Consider the following 21,755-nt stretch of genomic DNA (forward strand, 5'->3'; position numbering starts at 1 on the left):
TCTCCTTTAATTTCAAAGTTACTTTAATTTCTCTCTCTCTCTCCACAGTTGTACAATTTAAAGCGGCTTACATAAGGTCGAGAAAATCCAGTAGGATGAGAACAGGTCTAAAATAGGTTAAAAAAAAAAAAAAAGCAGAAAGAGCAACATTTGTTTTTTTAATAATTTCAATTACGGACTCATTTTACTGAGGCCACATTGATCATTCTTTACACGGCCAGTGTCGGTGCGGTATTGCAGCATTGTCCCAGGTGATGATGTGCTGCCACGTGGTGATATATGTTCACATGTCTGGGCCTTTTTAATCTCATGAGGTCCTCTGACTGTTGAGAAATGTCAAAAACATCAAAACAGTTCATTAAGATTGATAGCAGTAAGGACAAAGTGCAAAACATTCAACGCCATTTTTCTTAACAAAATCCATGTGTCCGTGTGTATAATGTCATGTCTCGTCATTCCACACCGCTGTGCCATGTGTAGCACTTCCATACATCAACAAGCCATTCAGTCGTCTAACAAAAAATGCATTAAATGAACCATTTCTAGCACCTTTTAGAAAGGATGTATTACTATTGGCTTTATTACTGAACAATTAATCATTTAGTAATGTTTTATAGACCAGTTACAAGCCATTACTGTTGGGTTGCCAAAATCCTAATGGCACATTAGTTATGACTTATAACACCTTTATAAGGGTACCTTATTAGAAAATGGTCAGCCAACAAACATTGGAAAAGATGTTACTTTACATAAAAGTATTATCAGCTAATTACTTGTATTTTATTTTATTAATATATAATTTAAATATCAGCATAAACATTTACAGCAGCAAACAAATTATCTGTCAAGGAAGATCGCTTATCATACAAATATACTACAAAACAGAAACAATACATTATCTGCAGGTGGGGTTATATCTGTTATATCTTAATCTATGGCAAAGGGTAAAGCTACACTGAATATTTTTAAAGCATTTTCTAACTGATCTAAAGCAAAGCAACAATAAGAGATTGGAACAGTACCGACATTGGCTGGCATACTCTGACATTATCTGCAATCAAACATGTTTGGATATAATTCAGGTAAAAGCTTAGTGAGCACATGGTCTATGATTCCTATGCTTATCCTCTTTGACCAATCAGAAAGAAAGCCATTCGTTTGGCCACATGCCTGTTAAAACAAACATATAATAAAGATAAAAGCATGCATGTTGACAAGGAATTCTGTGTGTCTGTGTAACACACAGAGTAACTCTTATTTTCTAGAACACAATCAAGTTGACGTGGTGTTGTTTGAACAGACCAGAGAGCTGAATGGCAAACACTCCACTGTCTAAAAAAGGTAAAAATAAATAAATACTATTTGTGCCGAATCATTGCAATGTCTCATCAGCAAACATTTAGATTATTGATTTACAAAAAAAACGAGGAAAAAAGGCAATACTTTTTGGGGCAGATATGGATTAAGTTAATTTATGTACCCTAAATGTGGGCAGTGCAAGACATCTGCTGACACCAGCAGTGTTTAATATGCATTCAAATGCAAGATGCTTGCTTAGTGAAAAGGGGAAAGTCCTAGATTTAGCAAATAAGAGAATGAGCTACTGTAAGTAACTGAAATACTCTCAAAGGGATACTGATTAAATAATGCAAGTCTTTGCTGCAAAACCGATTCCACGAATTATATCAAAACCATTGCAATCAAATTATACTTCAAGAGATGGATGAAACCTGAGTGATGACTGAGACCATAAGCTCAAGCTCAGACAGGATGCCAGCACTATAGAAACAGGGAATGCTCACCTCAGTGGGAAATTTAGAGGTGATGCTGGGAAGCCAGCCGTGCAGCTGTGGCTTTGGGGCCAAAGCAAGGGGCTAACATCAAGTGCACTTGACATACTGTCAGAGCAAGCAATGCTCTTCAACATGGCATCCGTTTCCCTTCTTCTGGCTGATTTATATGTTCCCTGTGTAGGGCTGGGTATCGTTCAAAAACTTTAGATACCGGTACCAACACTGTGACTTTGATACCGGTTCCAAACGGATACTTTTTATTTAGATATTCAGTGTAGCTTTACGGCACAAATCTTTTTATTTATTTTTCAGCTCCTACTACGTGAGCCCCGTCTCTGCGCATAACGTAGAGTTTTCCCTGCGTGTCTCTACGACGTGTAACGTTTGACAGCCAATCACAAACGTTATTAGATCTTGGTAGAAGCATGCTGCATGCTTATTGGCTCGCTTATTGGCGATTTACTCCTTAAGCCGCCTACACATGATAAGCGATTTGCTCTCTGCGCACCGCTAGGTAGGGCACAGAGAAAAGCGCAGAAAGCAAAGTGCAGTGCAGATAGTCGTTATCGAGGGTGGCAAGGAAGCTATTTCCCGTTGTAACAACAGCTGTTATCTCATTGGTTGCGCTTCCGAAAGGTCAGCGGCAACTAGGTCAAAGTTGAAATAATTTGAACTTTGAGCGCAGCGCAAAGCGGCAAATTCCCCATAGGAAATCAATGGAACGGCCAGCGCAAAGCGGTTTTGCCACCTATCATGTGTAGGCGGCTTTAGGTATTGAAATTGGGTATTGAATGACGAGGCATTTTTACTTTACATTGGTACTCAATACTTTAGGCAATTTGGTCTGTGCCTAAAAAGTATTGAATTTGGTACCCAGCCCTATCCCTGTGTGGCTCTGTGTGCCCCCCCCGACATCCATGATCAAGACTATTAGATAAGACTTTAAGCCCATTCTCAGTAATCCATCCACATGCAGAGCAAGTGCTGAAATTGCTGTTGCATGGACCGGTTTCTGTTGTGTGCAAGTAAAAGGGAGAGGGAGTGACTTCTTCTGCAGAGGCAGGGCTCTTTTTTCTGGACACTTTGTGTATACTTGGAAAACTAAATGGAGTTTGATTGAAATTAAAGCTCTCAGTATAAATCTCCTTTGAAGTATCAGGATAAGTAATGACACTGAACTGCATAATCCCTGTGAGTCAATTAAAGTCAGAGAGGGTAATACAGTGAAAGAGGAGGAACTGAGGCAGGTAGGTAATTTAAAAGGTTGTGAGGTTGGGATGGACTTACTGGTATACAGTAGCTGCTCGGGTGTTATTTATCATGCATGATGATCGTGTCAGTGCTGCCGCTACAATGCTCAAAGCTGTGCTTAGCATTTAAGCATGAATACTGGCATACAAAGTGATCATGTCCTTACATTCTGCAAGCTATTAGTACCAGCACCCGTACGGCTGTGTGACAGCAGTGAAAGAAGGGACAAACACAAAGCTGGGGGTGAAGAGTTCCAGACAATAAAAGATTTTTTTTTTTTTTTTTTTTTTTTTATAAAATACGATAACATTTTAAATAAATATTAATAGTAAATGTGACAATGCAAGATTACGGCAAAGTATGAAGCAAATATTGTCACTTGCTTTGGATTTTTAGCAGTGGGTTGTTTTTGAAAATGGCCACTTTTACTGGGTATAACTATTTGACATGCGAAAGCCAAACATGGTAAAGAATACATCCTTATACATTAACTAACTAAGAGAAGTCAAGTATCGGTATGGTAGATTCATGAAATGATATGACAGGCATAAAAAATTCAAATTGTCCACAGAAAAAGATGTTGAACAAAACCAACAGCCTACAGTCATGCTAGCGGCTCTGCAAGGCGGTACTTTGGCACAGCGGCGCTTTGAGCTAAATGCTAACGTCAGTAAGCTAACTTGCTCACAATGACAACGCTAATATTCAAATGCTATGCACTTATAATATGTACCATGTTTAACATCTAAATTTAGAGTGTTCGCATGCTTACATTTGCTAATTAGCAATAAACAAAACAGCTGAATGTCATTAGTTTTGCAGGTATTTGGTCATAAACCAAAGTATGAGAAGATAGTTTTTCTTTGATGTAATGTTATGAATACAAGTGGTCAGACTCAGTCTTATTTTGTTGTTCTGCAAAGTAAGAAAAACTGACACCTCTGAAATATTTGTGTCTGGAAATCTTCCTGAAAACATCTTGTGAAACTTTTCACAACTGTGTGGGCCACTGGCTACTCTTAGGTGCCGTTATCCAAATAGGGGGAGGCCTTAGATCCGCAGTGCACCACCATCTCAGGACAGTGTGCAAAGATAAGCAGGGGGCAAGGTCTCCCTAGTCTGTTAGTGGATTATTGGATTTGGATTATCTGTGCAGACAAAATTACCCATGAGAGACAATTGTAGCATGCTCTATCAGAGGAGCTGGTGCTCACAAATTCCCTGGATAACACTCACTTCACACAATAGTATGACCTGAACAGCCCAGCTGGTACATGGATGGGAGACACTCGAGTGACCATCAGAATCAGTAGCTTTCACCACTGTTCATAGAAATGCCTTAAGACCCAAAAGATGCACCCACTGGGGAGAGCAGTGGCACATCCAGAGATGATGAATATGTCCGCAAAGCAGGACAGGATGTGCTCAAGTGCTGATCATCACTCACTTGGGAGGGGAGGCTGGGAAAACACAGAGAATGAAGGTGGGGTTGGGTAGTGGTGAGAGGTGGTTTTGACTATGCTATTTTTATCTGGATTCCATGAAGACAGCTGCCATTCTTCCGAGTGTTTGTCAGACTTTCCATCATAAGGAACACAAGAAACAAGTAGTGTCACTATTGAGTATTTATGTTACTATTTGTGATATAAGAATAATAATTAAAAAAAACACTGTCTTTAATGCTTTCATAGAGGCCAGTTGTGGAGTGGGTGCTGGAAATCTCATAAGCTTATCCGCTTTAGCTGAAAGCATTACACTTTGGGCTCTGTAACTGCCCGTGTGTCTCTCTAATCTGCCAGCTGTAATGTTTACCTGAGACATCAAATAGAGCTGATGCTGATCAAACATAATTGTGATCATGTATACAACACTGCTCAGTACGTCTTCAGACAAAAAAACAAAAACAACAAAGTATAATTTATTTATTTTCACATCTACAAAGCCACTGGCTCTACTGTTTATATCTACTGAAGACTATTGGGGAATATGGATATGAACATTTCAGCAGTGGGTGGGTGCAGGTCATATTTTATGACCTTGACATTCCCGTGCCACTTCAGCGCGACCAGGATCTCTGCCACCCTTTGGTCAGAGACTCAAGATAAGGATGGACAGAGTGACGGTGACATGCTCCACAGCCATAAGCCGGGAATGTAATTCGGTCGATGGTGGCCAAATGCCACAACATGGAGACTCTGGTACGAGCCATGGATCCCCATCAGCATTCTCCCACAGCCCAATTTAGCTCTGTATGCGAGTCAATAAATTCTTTACCGAAGATGGAGGAATGAGCTGCATATCAAGGATTTAGCATTAATTAGTGAACCGCGTACACATGGCCTGGGGCTTGCTGCCATGCCATTCTTCACGCCACCTCGAATTTAACGGTTTCGTTTTGTATGGCTAATTAGATTAAGGAAATACTAAAGCACAGTGATGGCCTGTTTATCAACTGTGAAATGCTGTTACAATGTTTGTCAAAATGTTTTAATAAAGGTTTAGCTAAACATTACATTCAATAAAATCCTATATAACCAAAGTATAAAGTATGTAAGATCACTTGTCAGTTATCTAAGGAGCATGCTGAAGGCTTTAGATCATTTTTAGCTTCTTAGATTTGCTTCCAAGAATGTAAAGAAGCACTACATTAGTAAAGAGGTCAAATTATGATCAGACAATGTTTGCTTTTGTTCAGTTTCATAATCACTAGCGAGAATTCGAATAATCAATGAGCCATTAACGTGACCGCATTAATAAATACAATTTTGAATAGACAAATCATTTGAGAAATTTCATTTATTTCCATGTAAAAATATACATCAAGCGGGGATTTACTGCAAAAATGATTTGAAAAGAAAAAAATTGAACTTTTTGCACCTCAAGACCAAAAATCTTTTTATTACATTTCAAAATGTTGGGTTTAATTTTGGTAAATTCTACATGAGTTTACATTTTTGACAATTATTTACGAGGGTGCTGGCATCTACGACTGGACTGAATTTTTATTTGTATAGCCATGCTGAGAACACAATTTAACATAACTGAATGAGTGAACTGTTCAGAAGCTTGAAAAGTTTTGTGCATGTCTACGTTTAAAAGTGATGGGGAAAAAAAATGTTTAACTTTAAAATGCTGGACACAGAATGAACCTATAAGCCAAACTCACCCTGGAGTTTGAATGTTATGACAACAAAGAATGACTGCATCAATGTGTAACAATGTACTACATTTTCTGAAGAAGGTCACGGACCAAAAAGATTATTTAGAATTCTTTCTGAGTTTCAAAAACCTTGTAAGAAATCAGTTTTTCCAAGTACCTCACTAACACGTCTTCTGCTTGTATGGATGTCAATACTTGATTCTTCTGTGTCTAAGAAAATACTAAGCTCAGGCATAAACTTCCCAAATTTATATTATATATATATATATATATATATATATATATATATATATATATATATATATATATATATATATATATATATATATATATAAAAATATATATGCAAGCTGCTTGAAAACGTACAAAGTTTTCTAGAAAAAAAAATGCATGTATATCTATCTTCTAATTTATTTTATTTAACCAATGCAACATAATCTTCGCCCTTTTCCCTTCATCCATTATGTGGCAAAAAGAGCTTGATTGCAGAAAGTACTGTAGCAGTGACGTGGAGGTTTAATAAAACTAGCTTCTCCAACTGGCAAATGTTTGTGGACTTGATCTGGAAGAAGAAATGACAGACAAAGCACAGAGGGAGAGATTATTGAAAAAGAGCTTCAATGCTTAAAACGGTACCAGTTGTCGTACTATTATTAGAATTACCACAAGACCTGTACAACTTTCCATCTGACGTTATGGTGCTGTTATTAACATATTGTGTATTGGATTTGAATATTTCTGAGCATCAGAATGATAAAGCTGCAACCAAGTGTTGGAACAAGCAGACAGATAATCTAAGTGATGCTGAGGAGCTTTGGGTTTTGTCTTTTAAAAGGAGGAAGATTATGGAGGAAGGTGTAGGTATAGGTACAAACAAGCAGAGATGGATGGACAGCTTCATATTAAAAATAAACACAAACAGACACCTCTTGTTCTCAAATATTTCTGTAAATAAAATGGCAATACGATTTCGAATGATATGTGAGAGTTTCACAGGACTCTGTACGATGACCACAGTGAGTTTACGATGGGCTGGAGATTTCTGTTGATCAGTTATCTCATTTTAATGTTTTTTTGGTCTGGTTGTGGTTGACTGTTAAATTATAGTACAAAAGTTGCAACAAAATAATGGTAATGCGATCCAATAAATACGTAGGGCTTAGCAAAGACGACAATAAGCATTAAGCCCGCTTTACTATGTGAGGAAGTCATATAAGAACTAAAAAAAGATGGAGAGAGGATTATTAACAGCATGCAAATGCGTTCAATAGGCTAAGCCTCGTTGACACACTCCTGCACACTTCAGAGTGCATTCCACTGGAACCCACCCAAGGGGACCCTGGCTGCCATGTGACACACAGCAGCAAAAGCAGTAATAAGAGAAGGAGAGGTAGGAAGTGAAATGGAGGGATGAGAAACCGAAAAGGAGACTACAGGATGAGAATGAAAATCTAATCACAAGGGGGCAATTAGTAAGAAAGTGCTACTAGAGCATTCAATCACGCACCTCCCATTTCAGGGACAGCAACTTTCCACAGAGGGTCAGAATAATGTATTATAGTATATACAGTATATTTAGTATGTGCGGCATTGTACAGTATTTATGGTTTTATTTATTGGATCAACTTCTTAAAAAGGTACTGTACGGTAAGGTACTTGTATATGTATCATTAATTTCCCCCTGTATTTCAATATGGTGAAATAGCTTTAAAGCTGAGTCTGACTATAAACGAATGAAGAGAACAGAAAAGACAAAGAGTAGGAAATCAATGAGGGTACATGAATTGGTATTAAATCTGAAAGGTTCTATGGGGAACCGTGTTGTGGAAGAAAGATGCGAGCTTCAGCAGATTTCAAACACCACAGGCACAACACACTTCTGCCGAGGAGGAACAGAGAAATCTGGGTCTATCCGTTCATAAGTTCACACAAAAAAAGACTAAATTAAAACTAAATGTGATGAGCACACTTACTGGTTTGCGGAGCCAAAGGTGTTTCCAGAGAATCCTATGAGATGGGGAAAAAGTGGTTAATTGGCTGATTTTAGAAATAAAACACAATGACTATGATCAGTGTACCAAAAGATAAAAACCCACAATCCTAATGCACTTCTTACTTCACAGGATGAGTTATCTATAACAAAAAAAATCTGTGTGCAGTGACCTGACACAGGCAAAGCTTTGCCACCCAGGCCTGTCAAAGGTAGAGACAGAGAAGGTGTAGAAAGATAAATGGATGGAATGGAAATGGTCAGTTGTACAATATGTATATGCTTAACAAACAAAGCCATGAAAGGCTGAAGAGAAGCAAAGGTGACAGAACAAATAAAGGAGACGAGAGAGAGAGAGAGAAAGTGTGAGGAAGACTGCAAGAGAACTCTCATCTGCTATCTTTAGGTCAGGCATGAACAGGGCAATTTTTTTAAATTACTATTTTAATAATAAATAATGTATGTCTGCATTTCAAAGCTTCCTAAAATCCCCAGCTAAGAAAATGAAGTGCATAGACATAACATAAACCACTACATGGTGGGAAATTACAATTGTGATTTGCACTGCTACTGTACCGGACTGATCTCAAAAGCTACAAGATGCTGTGTTGTCATTACTATTCAGCTGCACTGAAGTTGGAGGAATTGCGTACCAACTACACTTGAACCACTGACCGTGCTGCTTGCAATATTCAAGTGTTCAAGTTAGTGCTTGTGAGCAAGAGGACATTTGAAAATGATGAGGGGAAAAACAAGGGGAACTAAAGTAGTAGTCTTACCTCCTGTCTGTGGCTGTTGTCCAAAGCCTGAGAAGCTGCTGGGCTGACTTCCAAACCCAGAGCCCTGCTGGGCCAGGCCCCCGAATGATGGCGCACTCTGATTGGCTAGAGCACCAAAGGACGGGCCGCTGGGAGGTGAGGCAAACCTGAAAACGGAAGCAGACACAGACGTCGTGATGTGGTACACAGTAATAAGAAGGTAAAAACTATGACGACTAAATTAAAAATAAATATCTGATACTGAGTGGGGCTGATGAGACAAAATGACTGAAAATACTAAGACATGAGGCTAGATGTCTTTAACCAGCCCTGCTTTCAACCAGCAATGTATTTGTACAAAGAGAGAAAACAGGGATATAAGAAAGAGAAATGACTATATGTTTATATTCCTTGTTTAGCTCCTTCCAAGTAAACATGCTACAAGGCAGAAAGTGTCAGATAGTGTGCGTGTCTGTGCGTGTGTGTGAGGATTGAGAGACGGGGGTTTAAGTGGTAATCCCACTACCATTGACTCCCAAGGGAGAGAACGGGGAGAATAAGAGGGGGAGAGAGAGCAGACCAGTTTAATCTGCAGGCAGCATGGCCCCAGAGTGAGATTATCTAAAGGGACTAATCTAGTCCTACATAGGGCTCCATAGTTTTGGGCTCATAAGGATGCTCACTGTAACCAAACCCATGCACATGGTGGACAAACAATGTTGAGAACGCTGGAGAAATCATTAGAGTGGAAATGATGGGAAGGAAGAAAAGATTAAAATAATCCATTTTATCTTAAAATGACATTTAAATTGAAGTAAGGTCGATTTGCACCACCCTGCAAGCAAAATCCTGCTGCTCCGCTCCCCCCTCAGTACAGACAGTTTGAATAATATTGCCTTGTGGTCCAGCAGAGGGCGTTCTTAAAGTTTCAAATTAGCTTGACCTATTGCATGCCCTATTGACCTAAACTAAGCTTGGATAATCACGACACCAAAGTATTAAAGGAGAATTCCGGTCGATTTCAACACTTAGGTCTGTTGTGTGTAAATGTGGAGTGCTGTCAGTAGCAAGAAAAACGAAAACAATCGGTGCTGCCTACACCGTGTTACCCTCCTGCTACAGTTAGCACCCAACAGGCTTAAACAGGGCATGGTGTTGAGACGGCAGTTGAGTGCTTAGGGACCGTCTACAAACTACAACACCGAAAAGAGATGCAACAAAAATATGTAGGCTATTAATTTAATGATTAAATAAGGTAGTGTCTCCAAACTTACCTCAATTATAACTTGTCTCCTGCTAGTTGTACTACAGCACTTACTTTAAAAAAAAATAAGCATATGCCTATTTTTGAAAATATGTTTGCATCTCTTTTCGGTGTTGTAGTTTGTAGACGGTCCCGGCACTCCTTGCAGTATCAACACCGGAACTAAACAGGGCTGAATTAGCACAACTTTCATGCATTTCTTTCACATCTACATCACATCACATTCACTGTGTTCAATCGGAAGGAATCACTTCACATGGGTAGGCACTTTTAATGACATTCTGAACATGGTAAGAGGCTAAAAACAAGTTTAAAACTTGCCCTGTTTAAGCCTGTTGGGTGCTAACGCTAGCAGGAGGATAACACGGTGTAGGCAGCACCGATTGTTTGTTTTTCTTGCTACTGACAGCACTTTAATTTACAAACAGAGCTACGTGTTGGAATCGACCGGAATTCTCCTTTAAGAAGGAGGTGGAAAGGTTTAGGGTTCTACACTGTAGATGGGGTGGGCATTTTGCTATATGGGTTGCGTTTAAATTAATTCGAACAAATTACGCATTAGTTCTTTATTTGTTCCAACTTGACTTTTTGAAAAAGTGGCAGCCATATTGTATATATTTAATTCAATTTTATTTATAGTATCAAATCATAACAAGAGTTATCTCGAGACACTTTACATATAGAGTAGGTCTAGACCACACTCTATAATTTACAAAGACCCAACAATTCCAGTAATTCCCCCAAGAGCAATCATTAGCAGTGGCTAATGCGACAGTGGCGAGGAAAAACTCCCTTTTAGCAAGAAACCTCGGACAGACCCAGGCTATTGGTAGGCGGTGTTTGACGGTGCCGGTTGGGGGTGTGCTGAACAGTGGCAATAATAGTCACAAAGATAATGGAACAGTGACTACAAATGGTAGTCGTAGTAGTTCATGTCATAACAGGGCACTGAAGGGCGTTACAGGATGTAGCATGGCACAGCACAGCATGGGTGGGCGTAGCAAGACGCAGACACTTGGCAGGACGCAGCCGGACACTGCAGGGCATCGCAGAGCGTTGGACCACACTGACAGCTCCAACCAAGATCGTGGTGCCACCCTAATCATCAATCAATTGCCATGCGAGTCCAGATGTATTCATACTATTGCCATACCTGTGTGTTTTAAATCTTTCACAGAGCATATCAAGTTTCTTACCCAAATCCTCCCATGTTGGCAGCTGCTGTTCCCTCTCCAAAGACTTTACCAGCTGAGGGAACCATGTTGTTGGGGAAGGAAGGGCTTGAGCCAAATGCTGCTGCAGAACCAAATGCTTGGGTACTACCAAAGGAAGGGGGGCTCCCAAACACTGGAGCACTGCCAAAACCACCTGTAGTGGGGGAAAAAGATAAGTGCTTAAAAGGTTTTGTAACAGAAAGCAGCAGAACATATACAAGGTGTTACATGGTCCTCGTCACTGTTTATACAAAGAAAATCTAAAAAGGGTCAGTTGATCAGATCGTTTATTCCTGTGGCTCTTGAAGCATGGTGTGACTATAGCTTATTTACATATATACCTATACCATATTCACCTATGGTATAGGTATTTTTCTTTTGATGTTAGGATAAATAGTTCTGCTTGGACTCATGTTTAAATATGTAAAATAATAACTACACATACAATCCTCATGTGCGCTAAACCAGAGTTGACACTACCTATAGAGTAATAACTGTACACACGTAAATGAGTATGTCCAATAAAAGTGAATATTTCCCCCCCTATTGACTGAACATGGTGAACACAGTTATGATACGGTGTCTTGTTGTTTACAGTACATTTTTGTTTTGGAACAACACACTGTGCCAGCTTAAAGACAGGAAGAATACTTCACACTAACTCAAAGCCTCAGAGGTAGGAGAGGCAGGGAAGACAGGGTGTACTGAAATTACAGCCTGGTTACCAGCATGCCTCAGTAAATAATTGATTGAGCTAATGTAACAAGATTAAATTCCCTGTACGTAGGCCAATGATCGGGCATTAGTGTGCTGAGGGGTACCAATATCCCTGTGGAGCTTAGAGAGCTTTTTTTTTACCAAGAATTTTAAAGAAAAATAAAATAAAGAAGCTCAATCTACATCTTGAAAACCACGTCTATGTGGGAAGGAACAAAGTATTTTTTTCCTGCTTAAACTTGCTCTACAGCGAATTTAATTTGCACTTGATCCCCTCTAAATTGTTGATCTGCTGAATAGTCTTGGTGCCTGGGCGTACAGGAGCATAGTGGGCAGGTCAGACCATGTGCAATATCCAAATAGGCTAAACGTCTTTTTTAGGGCTGTCAATCGATTAAAAAATGTAATCTAATTAATTACATACTCTGTGATTAATTAATCGAAATTAATCGCATACATAATTAACGGTGCCTGAACCGATACTTTTTAAGAAATTAAAGGGTACTAAACAACAGTTGGTGACATTAAAGAACGGCTTGTTTATTGCTAAGGCCATATGGTCAAAATTAAATGATTTAATAATAATGTATACCAATAACTTATTTCACTAGTAAATTGCTGTTGAACGACAAAAACAACAACCAGCTAGGAAAAGGACACTTACAATAACTTCAAATGCACCACGAGGCTGTAGTTTACTAGTTTCATTGAACGCACCGTCTGTGTAGTTTCTCCGACGGCAGCTGCAGATTGTTACATACCGGTGTTGAATCCTCTACAGTAAAACACAGTCACACTTTACACCGTTTAGCGTTAGCTGTCAGCATTTTAACCGTGTTTAATCCAGCTACTAGCTAGCGGTAGGCTAACGTTAGCTGCTGTTGAGTATTGTGTTAACTAGCGTCACATGCAGCGGGGTTTGTGTTTCCTGTAACGTCTGTTTCAGAGCATCAGAGAGAAGCGGAGACATATCAGTGGCGCCAGATTTTCGTCTGTATGCAAACGTCAATATGGAATGGATTAATCTGCGTTAATATTTTTAACGCGTTATTTTTTTCTCAGATTAATTAAACGAAATTAACGCGTTATTTTGACAGCCCTAGTCTTTTTTATATTTTTATTATTACAAGTTTATTAAGGACCTAATCAGCAAAGCCCTTTTAAAGCAGTGAGACCATAACCCAAATGAACCATACGACTTGACGTTTAACGGATATTAAATCCTGCATACACGACTCTTACTGTACCACACATACAAGCATAAATAATCAGTCGTAATGAATTTATTTTAACTGTATAACAACTGCAAGCTGTTGTAAAAAGTAATAAAAATGGATTTAAATCTACACTTTTGTACCCGTAACATTGCAGCTTTATTGGACGGTGATTATCCGAGATATAGAAATAATGTAGCTTAAATAAATAATTTTAAATTTTGTGTGCAACAAATATGCACATGCACTGTGACTTGTAAGGTTGAGAGGTAACACTGCATCAGCAGTATTCTGGCAGGTAACGACAGAGCATGGCTACCTCACTTTCTGCTGGAGCGAGGAGATAAGGGCACTTGCTGTAGCTCAGGTGATAAAGGAAAACACAATGTCAAAGAGTCAGCTGATGTGTAAAATGTGATTGTGTATAGGTTCCCTGGGTTTCTATTATAGCCATCCCACTATCACTGAACCAGAGCCCCTAGGCCAGACCCCAAAAATGTCAAACAGAGAATATCAAACATAACTAATACAAGCCCCTATCAGGTGACTATGTGTAAGCAGGGAATTATAAAAAAATATCATCAATATTTACATTTGCTAGGCCTTTTGCTCAATTCTAATTAAGAAAATGAATCCCTAACCTAAAGATGTATGAACATCACATGGAAAGAAGTCTGGTCTGAAAATGTCAGCACTATAAATTATCTGATAAAATGTTAACTGTAAAGTACAAGCAGGCATCACTTTCACAGAGTGGATGAGAGCATCTTAAGGGTGACACAGTAAGGACTGAAGAACCACAGTACTATTATAATTACAAGCAATATGGGGAAAGCTGTACCTGATTTTGCTGGAGAAGAGAAGGAGCCAAATCCCTGGGATGCGACACTCCCTGCACCGGTGCTGAAGGTCCCACTAGGTTTCTGCTCACCAAAGGACGACTGTCCAAAACCAAAGGTCTTGGCACCGCTACTCCCAAACAGAGTGTTGGCACCTAGAGGAGAAATAGGCAGATATATGTATCTTTCAACAACCGTAAAATTGAGGTTTGTTTATGGTAAAAGTCTAACACTCACTCAAAAATGTGTGAAAAAAAAAGAAAAGAAAAATCAGCAATCTTAATTTTTATGTACAGATTGCATTAGCCTACCTGTCTGAGCAGGCTGCCCAAACCCTCCGGTGGAGACACTGGTGCCAAATGGGTTCTTGTTGGCAGCATCTTCGCTTGGTTTGCCTCCAAGGCCAGAGAAGAACCCCCCACCAGCAGCTGAGCCTGCTGTATTGGCTGAATTTGAGCCAAACAGAGTCCCACCAGATGATGGCTGCTGCTTGGAGAGAAATGTTACTTATACAATGTATCCAAAAGAATGGGATTTTTTAAATTGTATTTTAAGACTATACTATTCATTGGTTGCTCTATCAATCAATTAAAAAAGAAATCAGTGGGTGATACCTGTCCAAATACACTTCCGCTGCTAGCTTGTTGGCCAAACACAGGGGTGGCAGAAGAGCAGCCAAAAGCTGTAATTAGAAGACAAGAAAGTGTCATAAAACAGAATGAGCTAATTCTGGACACTCAGACCCCATTTAAAATCTGTTGACAGGTGTGACAAACTGCGTCTAACTGCTGAGCTGATGCATTACCATCAGCTGTCCACAGATACACAGACATTCTCATACTGTGTTGGGAATTTGAAGAATCTTCATGGGACAACTCCCCTCATGCCATCCTCTTTACTTAGACTGCCACACCAGCCAAAATCTCACAGCCATTGTCACACCTCCAACCCATTCAGGCACGCAGTATACAGTACTACAGACACAATTGGGTGTCTTGTCCGCTAAATGAGTTATATTTACACAGCCTTTATTATTGCCCACTGCCCTTAACATACAATACAAATAAGGAGTTGTCTGAAGGTGTCATTTTTCTGATTTATAAATAGCCACAGGATTCCAAAGATGTGCCGAATTTAGTAGCTACAGCTGTTATTTCAATGTATTAGATACATATTTTAAAACATTTAAGTAAATATAAATATCAGACTCATTGGACTCTGTATTGGCAAATACCCAATGTTAAAAGGTATCTGATTGGGATCAGAGCTAAATAAACTTGATCGGGAGTCGGGATATTACTCACATTTTAACAAAACATTTGCTTCAATAGCTATACCTCTATTGCATTCCACAGAATTTTTTGTTTCATTACTCAGCGGAAATAAATAAAACCATTAGCCACAAACTCTAACCATGTTTTACTCATGGGAGCAGTAAGAAATCAAGTGCATACTCAAACTCACCTGAGGGCTGTCCAAAGCTGAACCCTGTAGATGAGGATGTGGTGGTGTTACTCCCAAACACAGGCGCTTGGCCAAATCCAGAGCTCTGGCCAAATGCTGGTGTTGTGGTTTGTCCAAACAGCCCTGAGCCAGTGCTGCTGGCTGTGTTGGCACTGCTTGTGCCAAAGGAGAAGGAACTGGCATTGGTAGCAGTAGCAGCACCAAAAAGACCTCCTCCAGTAGTCGCGCTGTTAGAACTTGCTCCAAATGCTGATTGGCCAAAAGAAAAGCCACCAGAAGTTTCTGTGTTGCTGGCAGGCTGGCCAAAGCCACTCACCTGGCCAAACACTGATTTGCCAAAAACAGTTCCAGTTGATGTGCCAAACGCTGTTGAGCCAAATCCTGTGGATGCTGGGGCTGTAGGGACCGAGGAAGCTGGAGATGCAGCGGGTTGCCCAAACACAGTGCTAGCATCAGTAGTAGTTGTACTGTTAACAGCAGCAGGGGTGGTAGTGGTGGCTGCAGCAGCAACTGTGCTGATAATGGGTGTAAGTCCAAGGGAACTGCTGTCTGTTATTGTAGAGGCAGGTTGAGTAAAAATGGAACCTGGTTTGTCAGAACTGGGCACCTGGAACGCTGGTGGAGCTACCTGGGAGACAGGAGCTACAGCAGCAGCGGAAGAAGGCAGAGGAGCGGTGGTGGTGGTGCTGTCTGAGGTGGCATCTACTGTGGCAGCTGCACTGGCTGTACTTGGAGGGATTGCTTCAGTTGGTGCGGTGATGGAGGAGGGAGGGTCTGGGGTAGGGGCCGTTGTGGCCAAAGGAAGTGGGGGTGTTGGTGCTGTACCTGCAGCTGCTGTTGTTGTTGTTTCTGTGACGGCTGCATCCGCTGCGGACTCAGGTACTACAAGGGTGCTCACTACAGCTGGTCCAGTACTAGGTTCTTTATCAGGGGGTGGTGTGGGTTCTGAAGGCTGTGGGGAAACTTTTGGTTCCTCTGAGACATCTGAAGAAGCTGCAAGAAGACTACCGAAAGACGTAGGTGAAGCTGAGGCAGTTGAGCTAGACTGGGTAACAGAGAAGGCCGGCTTGGGGTTCGGTTCAGGGGGCTTGAACAAACTGCCTGATGCTGCCCCCTTGGACAAGTCTGCTCCTGCAGAATCATCTGCAGACTTTTGGGGACCTGCAACAAAGCTAAACTGTGCTGCTCCCTTGCCCATACCAAGTCCAGTTTCTCCAGAGGTAAATGAGCCAGCAGCTGGTTTTGCGGATGAATCTTTCGCTTCTTCTCCGTGGCCCACACGTAGTCCAGAGAAACAGCCCAGAGTTTCTCCTCCAATTGTCTTAAGGGGTGGAGGCTCCATCCTGGAGGAAGTTGTGGTAGAGGCGGGTTTGTCACCTGACGGGTATGGAGGCAGGGTTGGAGACCCAGTGCCAAGAGCAGGGGAGGTGGACTTTGGGGTGAGGGAGAATGGCTCCTCTCCAGTCTGGCCAAACATCATCTTGCCATTTCCACCGAAGGAGAATTTATTCACATCCTTCACTGGAGAGACATAAGGGAGGAAAACACTGGAAATGTTGCGGCATATACATTTGACATCATCCAACAACTACACCAAGTTGCTGTATTGTTTTTACCTTGTGAGATTCCAGCTCCCTGTGTAACAGAAGCAAAACTGAAGCCTGTGGACCTGCAAAAGAAATTTTAAAGTTAACAATGAACCAACAGTGAGAACATCTTTAGCTCCTGTAATGTCACAAATGTGGGCAGAATATCATTTAGGGATTTGATTACCTGTGTGGTTTGATAAGGAGTCAGGGGCAGAGGGAGAAAATAATAAATTAACCACACTCTTTTGGAAAAGTACACAACCCATGATACTGCTCCAATAGCTACTTCCACCCACAAGCTGACGGTCTAGCAGTTTTATATGATGGAAGATGTTAGTTGGTTGCCCCAAATTACATTTGATTGGATAAATAAGTTAATGTATACACCCCCATGTACATAGGATGAGTCATCACAAATATTTCAACCTTTTACAGGAAGAGAAAAGAGACTGATTTTGATATTTTAATACTCAAAAATATTTTAAATGAAAAATGTTCTGTTTGTTATTTATTTATTTTTTTATTTGTCTTTGTTTTTACGATAAATAAAATCATGCACATATAATAAACAACATGTTAGGCATTCTTTTTTATTTCAGAATGCTTCTTTAATTTTCATAAGTTGAATCACCCTGATGCGAAGGAGAAACCTTTGCTGGTGTTTTGCTCTGCTGAGCTAGCTGGAGCCACTGAAACATCTGGTTTGGATGATTGACCTGAAAGACAGAAGTTTATGAAGTCAATCAAATGTACACCTATGGTCAAGAATCATAGGCAATGTTCTTGACTGCAATTTGATTTATGTCCAAATCTGGGCAATAGGTAAGAGGAAACTTATGTAGTGTGCTTACCAAACACAAAGCTTGTCTGTGGGGTGGTTGTACTTTCAGCGGACATCTTCTGCATACCTTGGGTAGGGTTCTGCACAGACAGTTTTAAACAGACATTGGCTATCAGAGCTTAATTCTGCAAAACCTTAATGCAAAGGCGACATGTTACAGTGCAGGCTGTAAACTACAATCGTATCCTGATGTAGAGAAAAGGCAAGTGTGCATGTGCACACATGCAGTTTAGATCTGTGTGGGTCATTCCCATTAAGGTTACATTGAACTTGGGCCTGAACAGTGGCGAAGATTTGTGCGAGCAGTTCCCCTTGTCACCTAACTGCAATTTTTAACATCGACATGGGAGGGAGCTGGGACATTTCTCACCCATGCAGTTAATGGTCTGTCTTCACAGGCAAAACTGTCATCAATCTGTGAATTCTCGCAAGTTTAATGTTCTTTAAAGTTGCAGTTAGAGGGATACTAACACTGAATTTGCTTGAATTTGAGTATTCCAGTAATAGCATGTAAATGGATAAAAATACATTGAAGACATTTATGTGTGGCTGCACCATGCAGTTCAACTTGGAAATCTCAACCACTACAGGTTGTCAAGTCAATAATCTCATATTTCTCATAATCTGAATATCTGAGAATCAGATCTGGTATTTTTTTAAGCATATGCAGTAGAGGTGGTTGATATGAGCAAAACATAATATCCCCATACTGATATTGCTGTATGGGGATATTGATGCTGATATTATTTTCATAAGCTTCATCAAGATTTGATCAATCCTGTAAAAACATATTTTACTTGTGAGCCAGTCAAGATGTATTTTACAGACTATTTAAAGAACGTGTCACTTCAATGATAGTTATATAGCTGTGTGGGTGTACAAACACATGACAAAATGAATGACAGCTTGGTGAGTGATGGATAAATATATTACTCACTCGTTTGGCCTGGTTGGAAGAAACTGTTGCAAAGACCGGAGCTGCTGGATCTGGTACGGATGAGCTGGGAAAGAGAGCAGAAGGAGAAGAGTGTTCAAGTGTATTTTTATTTTATTTATTTTTTTAATTATTATTATAAAACACCTTAAAATTTAGTGAAATTAGGTATTCATGTTTAATAAAATGAGGTATGCAAAACCAAAAACCTGGTTTCTGCTACCAAATATTTTCTTTGTGTAGGGCTTGAAATAGTAATTATTAATTATTAATATTCTTGGGAAAATATATACATACACATTTTTTTAATTCATTTTGTTTTTAATGAATAAAATTCATCAAATAATAATAAAAAATAATAATAAACTATATGTATACACATACATATAGTTAAAAAAAAAATGTTTTTAATTATTTGACGATTTTGTTCTGATAAGACAAAATATATCGAGCTGGGAATTATTTGAAGAAAAGCCTGAATCATTACTGTACTGTGAGATAAAGGGTATGTTAGTGTGGAATCGCACACTTCATCTTACTCTCACAATGCCTTGCTTCCTTGTGAGCAGGCTTTATTTGGGAAAAGCCTCAAGGAGGGATAGCCTGACGAAATATCAAGCACAAAAGTGGTGCACAGCCCAGTGAGGCAGGAAGAGTAAGGTGTAGGAGACTGGAAGGGGCAAAACAAGAGAGGGTGAATTGTGGAGTAAATAAAGAGCCAAATGAAAAAGACGAAAGGGAATTGAAGAGGATAATGGTATGAAAAGAGACAATTAGGCATTGCGCATACGTGGCAGTCTAAGTATTCACACAGTTTTGTTTTGGCTCTATTCTCTAGTCCTCAAAGTCTGCTGGCATCTGCCAGTCGTGGGCAGAGATTGGCTAAGATTAGGTGGAGTCAGTGACCTGATACATCTATGCCGGGGAGACACACTCAAAACAAACACTGGACCCCTCAAGGACTAATAGTGACAGACCACTACTACTCACTGTATCCAAAATAGATACACGTAGATACAGGCAGGAACTAACGCCATACATATTATATAATGCAAAATCCTAATTAAAAAGGAGAATTCCGGCCAATTTTTACGTTAATCTTGATCGCTATAGCTACGCAAGTACTTTCGATAGAAAAAACCCCGACCCGAATCAGTGCAGGTAACACGGAGAAGCTGCAGCTACGTACTACAAGCGTCCCCTGAGCTAAAACAGCAGTGGTCGGGGCGAGTTTTAGAGTGCCTTTGTGCCTCTTACCAGACACAAAATACAATTAATATGTCTGTGCCACATGAACAGGGCCCTTACGTGTCAATAAGATGCGTTTTCAACTCAGACATTGTTTAAATTCACCTACCCTGGTCCCTGTCTCGATCCTGCCAGTAGCCAGCTTGCCCTGCTAGCTGATAGCCGTTAGCTGCTAGCTGCCGTCCGGTGAGTGTATTCAGACAGGCTTCTGTGATAATCATCCCAATAACAATCTATAACTAAGGAGAATATAGCAGATATACAACATACGGAAGAGCCTTTTGAGTTTGATGGTCGTCCTTATTTATTCGAACCCAAGTATACAGACGAAGAACTAGCCTCACAAGAGTTGGAAAGAACGAGACAGACAGAGGGGAAACAGGCAGATGAACTTGCTGCTCCAAGTGCAAGCTAAAGCTAGCCTTCAGTAACTGGAGGACATAGCCACACCACCGCCGCTCCGTGCATTATTATTGGGATGATTATCACAAAAGCCTGGCTGAATACACTCACCGGACGGCAGCTAGCAGCTAACGGCTAACAGCTATCTGGCTGTACACACTCACCGGATGGCAGCTAGCAGCTACTACCGCACTACTGTTTATTTTAGGGGGGGAATACACACGCTTTTAAGTATAATTACCAAATCGACTCAGAGATTAACAGCCAAAATGTGTCATCAGTGTGACAATAAACTACAAACATTTCTGCAGTATGGTATACCACATTTAAGAAAGATGTAAAGGCAAACAAATGTATTAAAGAAAAATGAGTGATGTAGCTAATGTCGGACACATACTGTGTTCCCAACATACACGTTTTCTGAACCAAATTAAAGTTACATATTGTAATCCAGTTTCAGTAGCCTCTAGATTTAAGTTCATCCCAAGATAGATAGCTGATAGAACTTGATACAATATACAGTCTGACGTTACTCTTGAGCCAATATCCTCCACTACCTTTACACTAGAAACTAACTCTCACTTACTTTAGGACATTTCATGACATCATTTAAAATAAATCTATATCATTTTTGTTTTTTTACCTGATGATATTGGAAACCGGCATTGGAGGCCCTTTGTCCTTGAGCTCCTGGACATTGACCACCTGAGGAACAGTCTTCAAAGTGGACTCTGTCAAGGAAGTACTGACGACAGCTGGAACACACAGAAATGCATATGTAAGCAATTCACACACAGAGATGGGCACATAAACCCACAAACAATGTTTATATTATAAAAAACAGAAGAGGTGTATTTAAATGAATTTAGTGTTTCCATGGTGATTTAAGCCTGGTTTAAAATTATACTCAAACAGTTTTGTAAGTGATTCTCAGAAATGATAGGGCACACACTGTGCTGGGATAGAAAGCTACCGGGTTCACATTATTTGGTCTGGAAGTCTGTGTCTCCCCCTGGTGAATTACAGTGGGCATAGCAATACAATCTCTCTCTCTCTCACACACACACACACACACAA

The 21,755-nt window shown here is 40.1% G+C and overlaps 1 protein-coding gene across 3 annotated transcripts in view; it reads right to left on the reverse strand.

Moving 5' to 3' along the window:
• The window catches only part of nup214 (nucleoporin 214), a 36,579-nt gene continuing 14,824 nt past the window's right edge, over positions 1-21,755 (reverse strand). Inside the window, exons 24-36 of one of the 3 annotated variants that reach the window (XM_078272277.1) lie at positions 21,322-21,433; positions 19,032-19,095; positions 18,105-18,174; positions 17,885-17,969; positions 17,281-17,333; positions 15,665-17,185; positions 14,815-14,882; positions 14,512-14,689; positions 14,203-14,355; positions 11,413-11,584; positions 8,974-9,119; positions 8,178-8,211; positions 1-323 (exon numbers count right to left, since the gene is read on the reverse strand). In XM_078272277.1, the coding sequence (XP_078128403.1) occupies positions 308-323; positions 8,178-8,211; positions 8,974-9,119; positions 11,413-11,584; positions 14,203-14,355; positions 14,512-14,689; positions 14,815-14,882; positions 15,665-17,185; positions 17,281-17,333; positions 17,885-17,969; positions 18,105-18,174; positions 19,032-19,095; positions 21,322-21,433 (2,672 nt within the window). In that variant the 3' untranslated portion in view covers positions 1-307. Of the gene's footprint in view, positions 324-6,533; positions 6,767-8,177; positions 8,212-8,973; positions 9,120-11,412; positions 11,585-14,202; positions 14,356-14,511; positions 14,690-14,814; positions 14,883-15,664; positions 17,186-17,280; positions 17,334-17,884; positions 17,970-18,104; positions 18,175-19,031; positions 19,096-21,321; positions 21,434-21,755 lie in introns of those variants that run through there. The other 2 variants (XM_078272276.1, XM_078272275.1) reach the window with 2 other exon arrangements.

The sequence above is a fragment of the Sander vitreus genome, chromosome 16, assembly GCF_031162955.1.
Source record: "Sander vitreus isolate 19-12246 chromosome 16, sanVit1, whole genome shotgun sequence".
NCBI classification, from domain to species: Eukaryota; Metazoa; Chordata; class Actinopteri; order Perciformes; family Percidae; genus Sander; species Sander vitreus.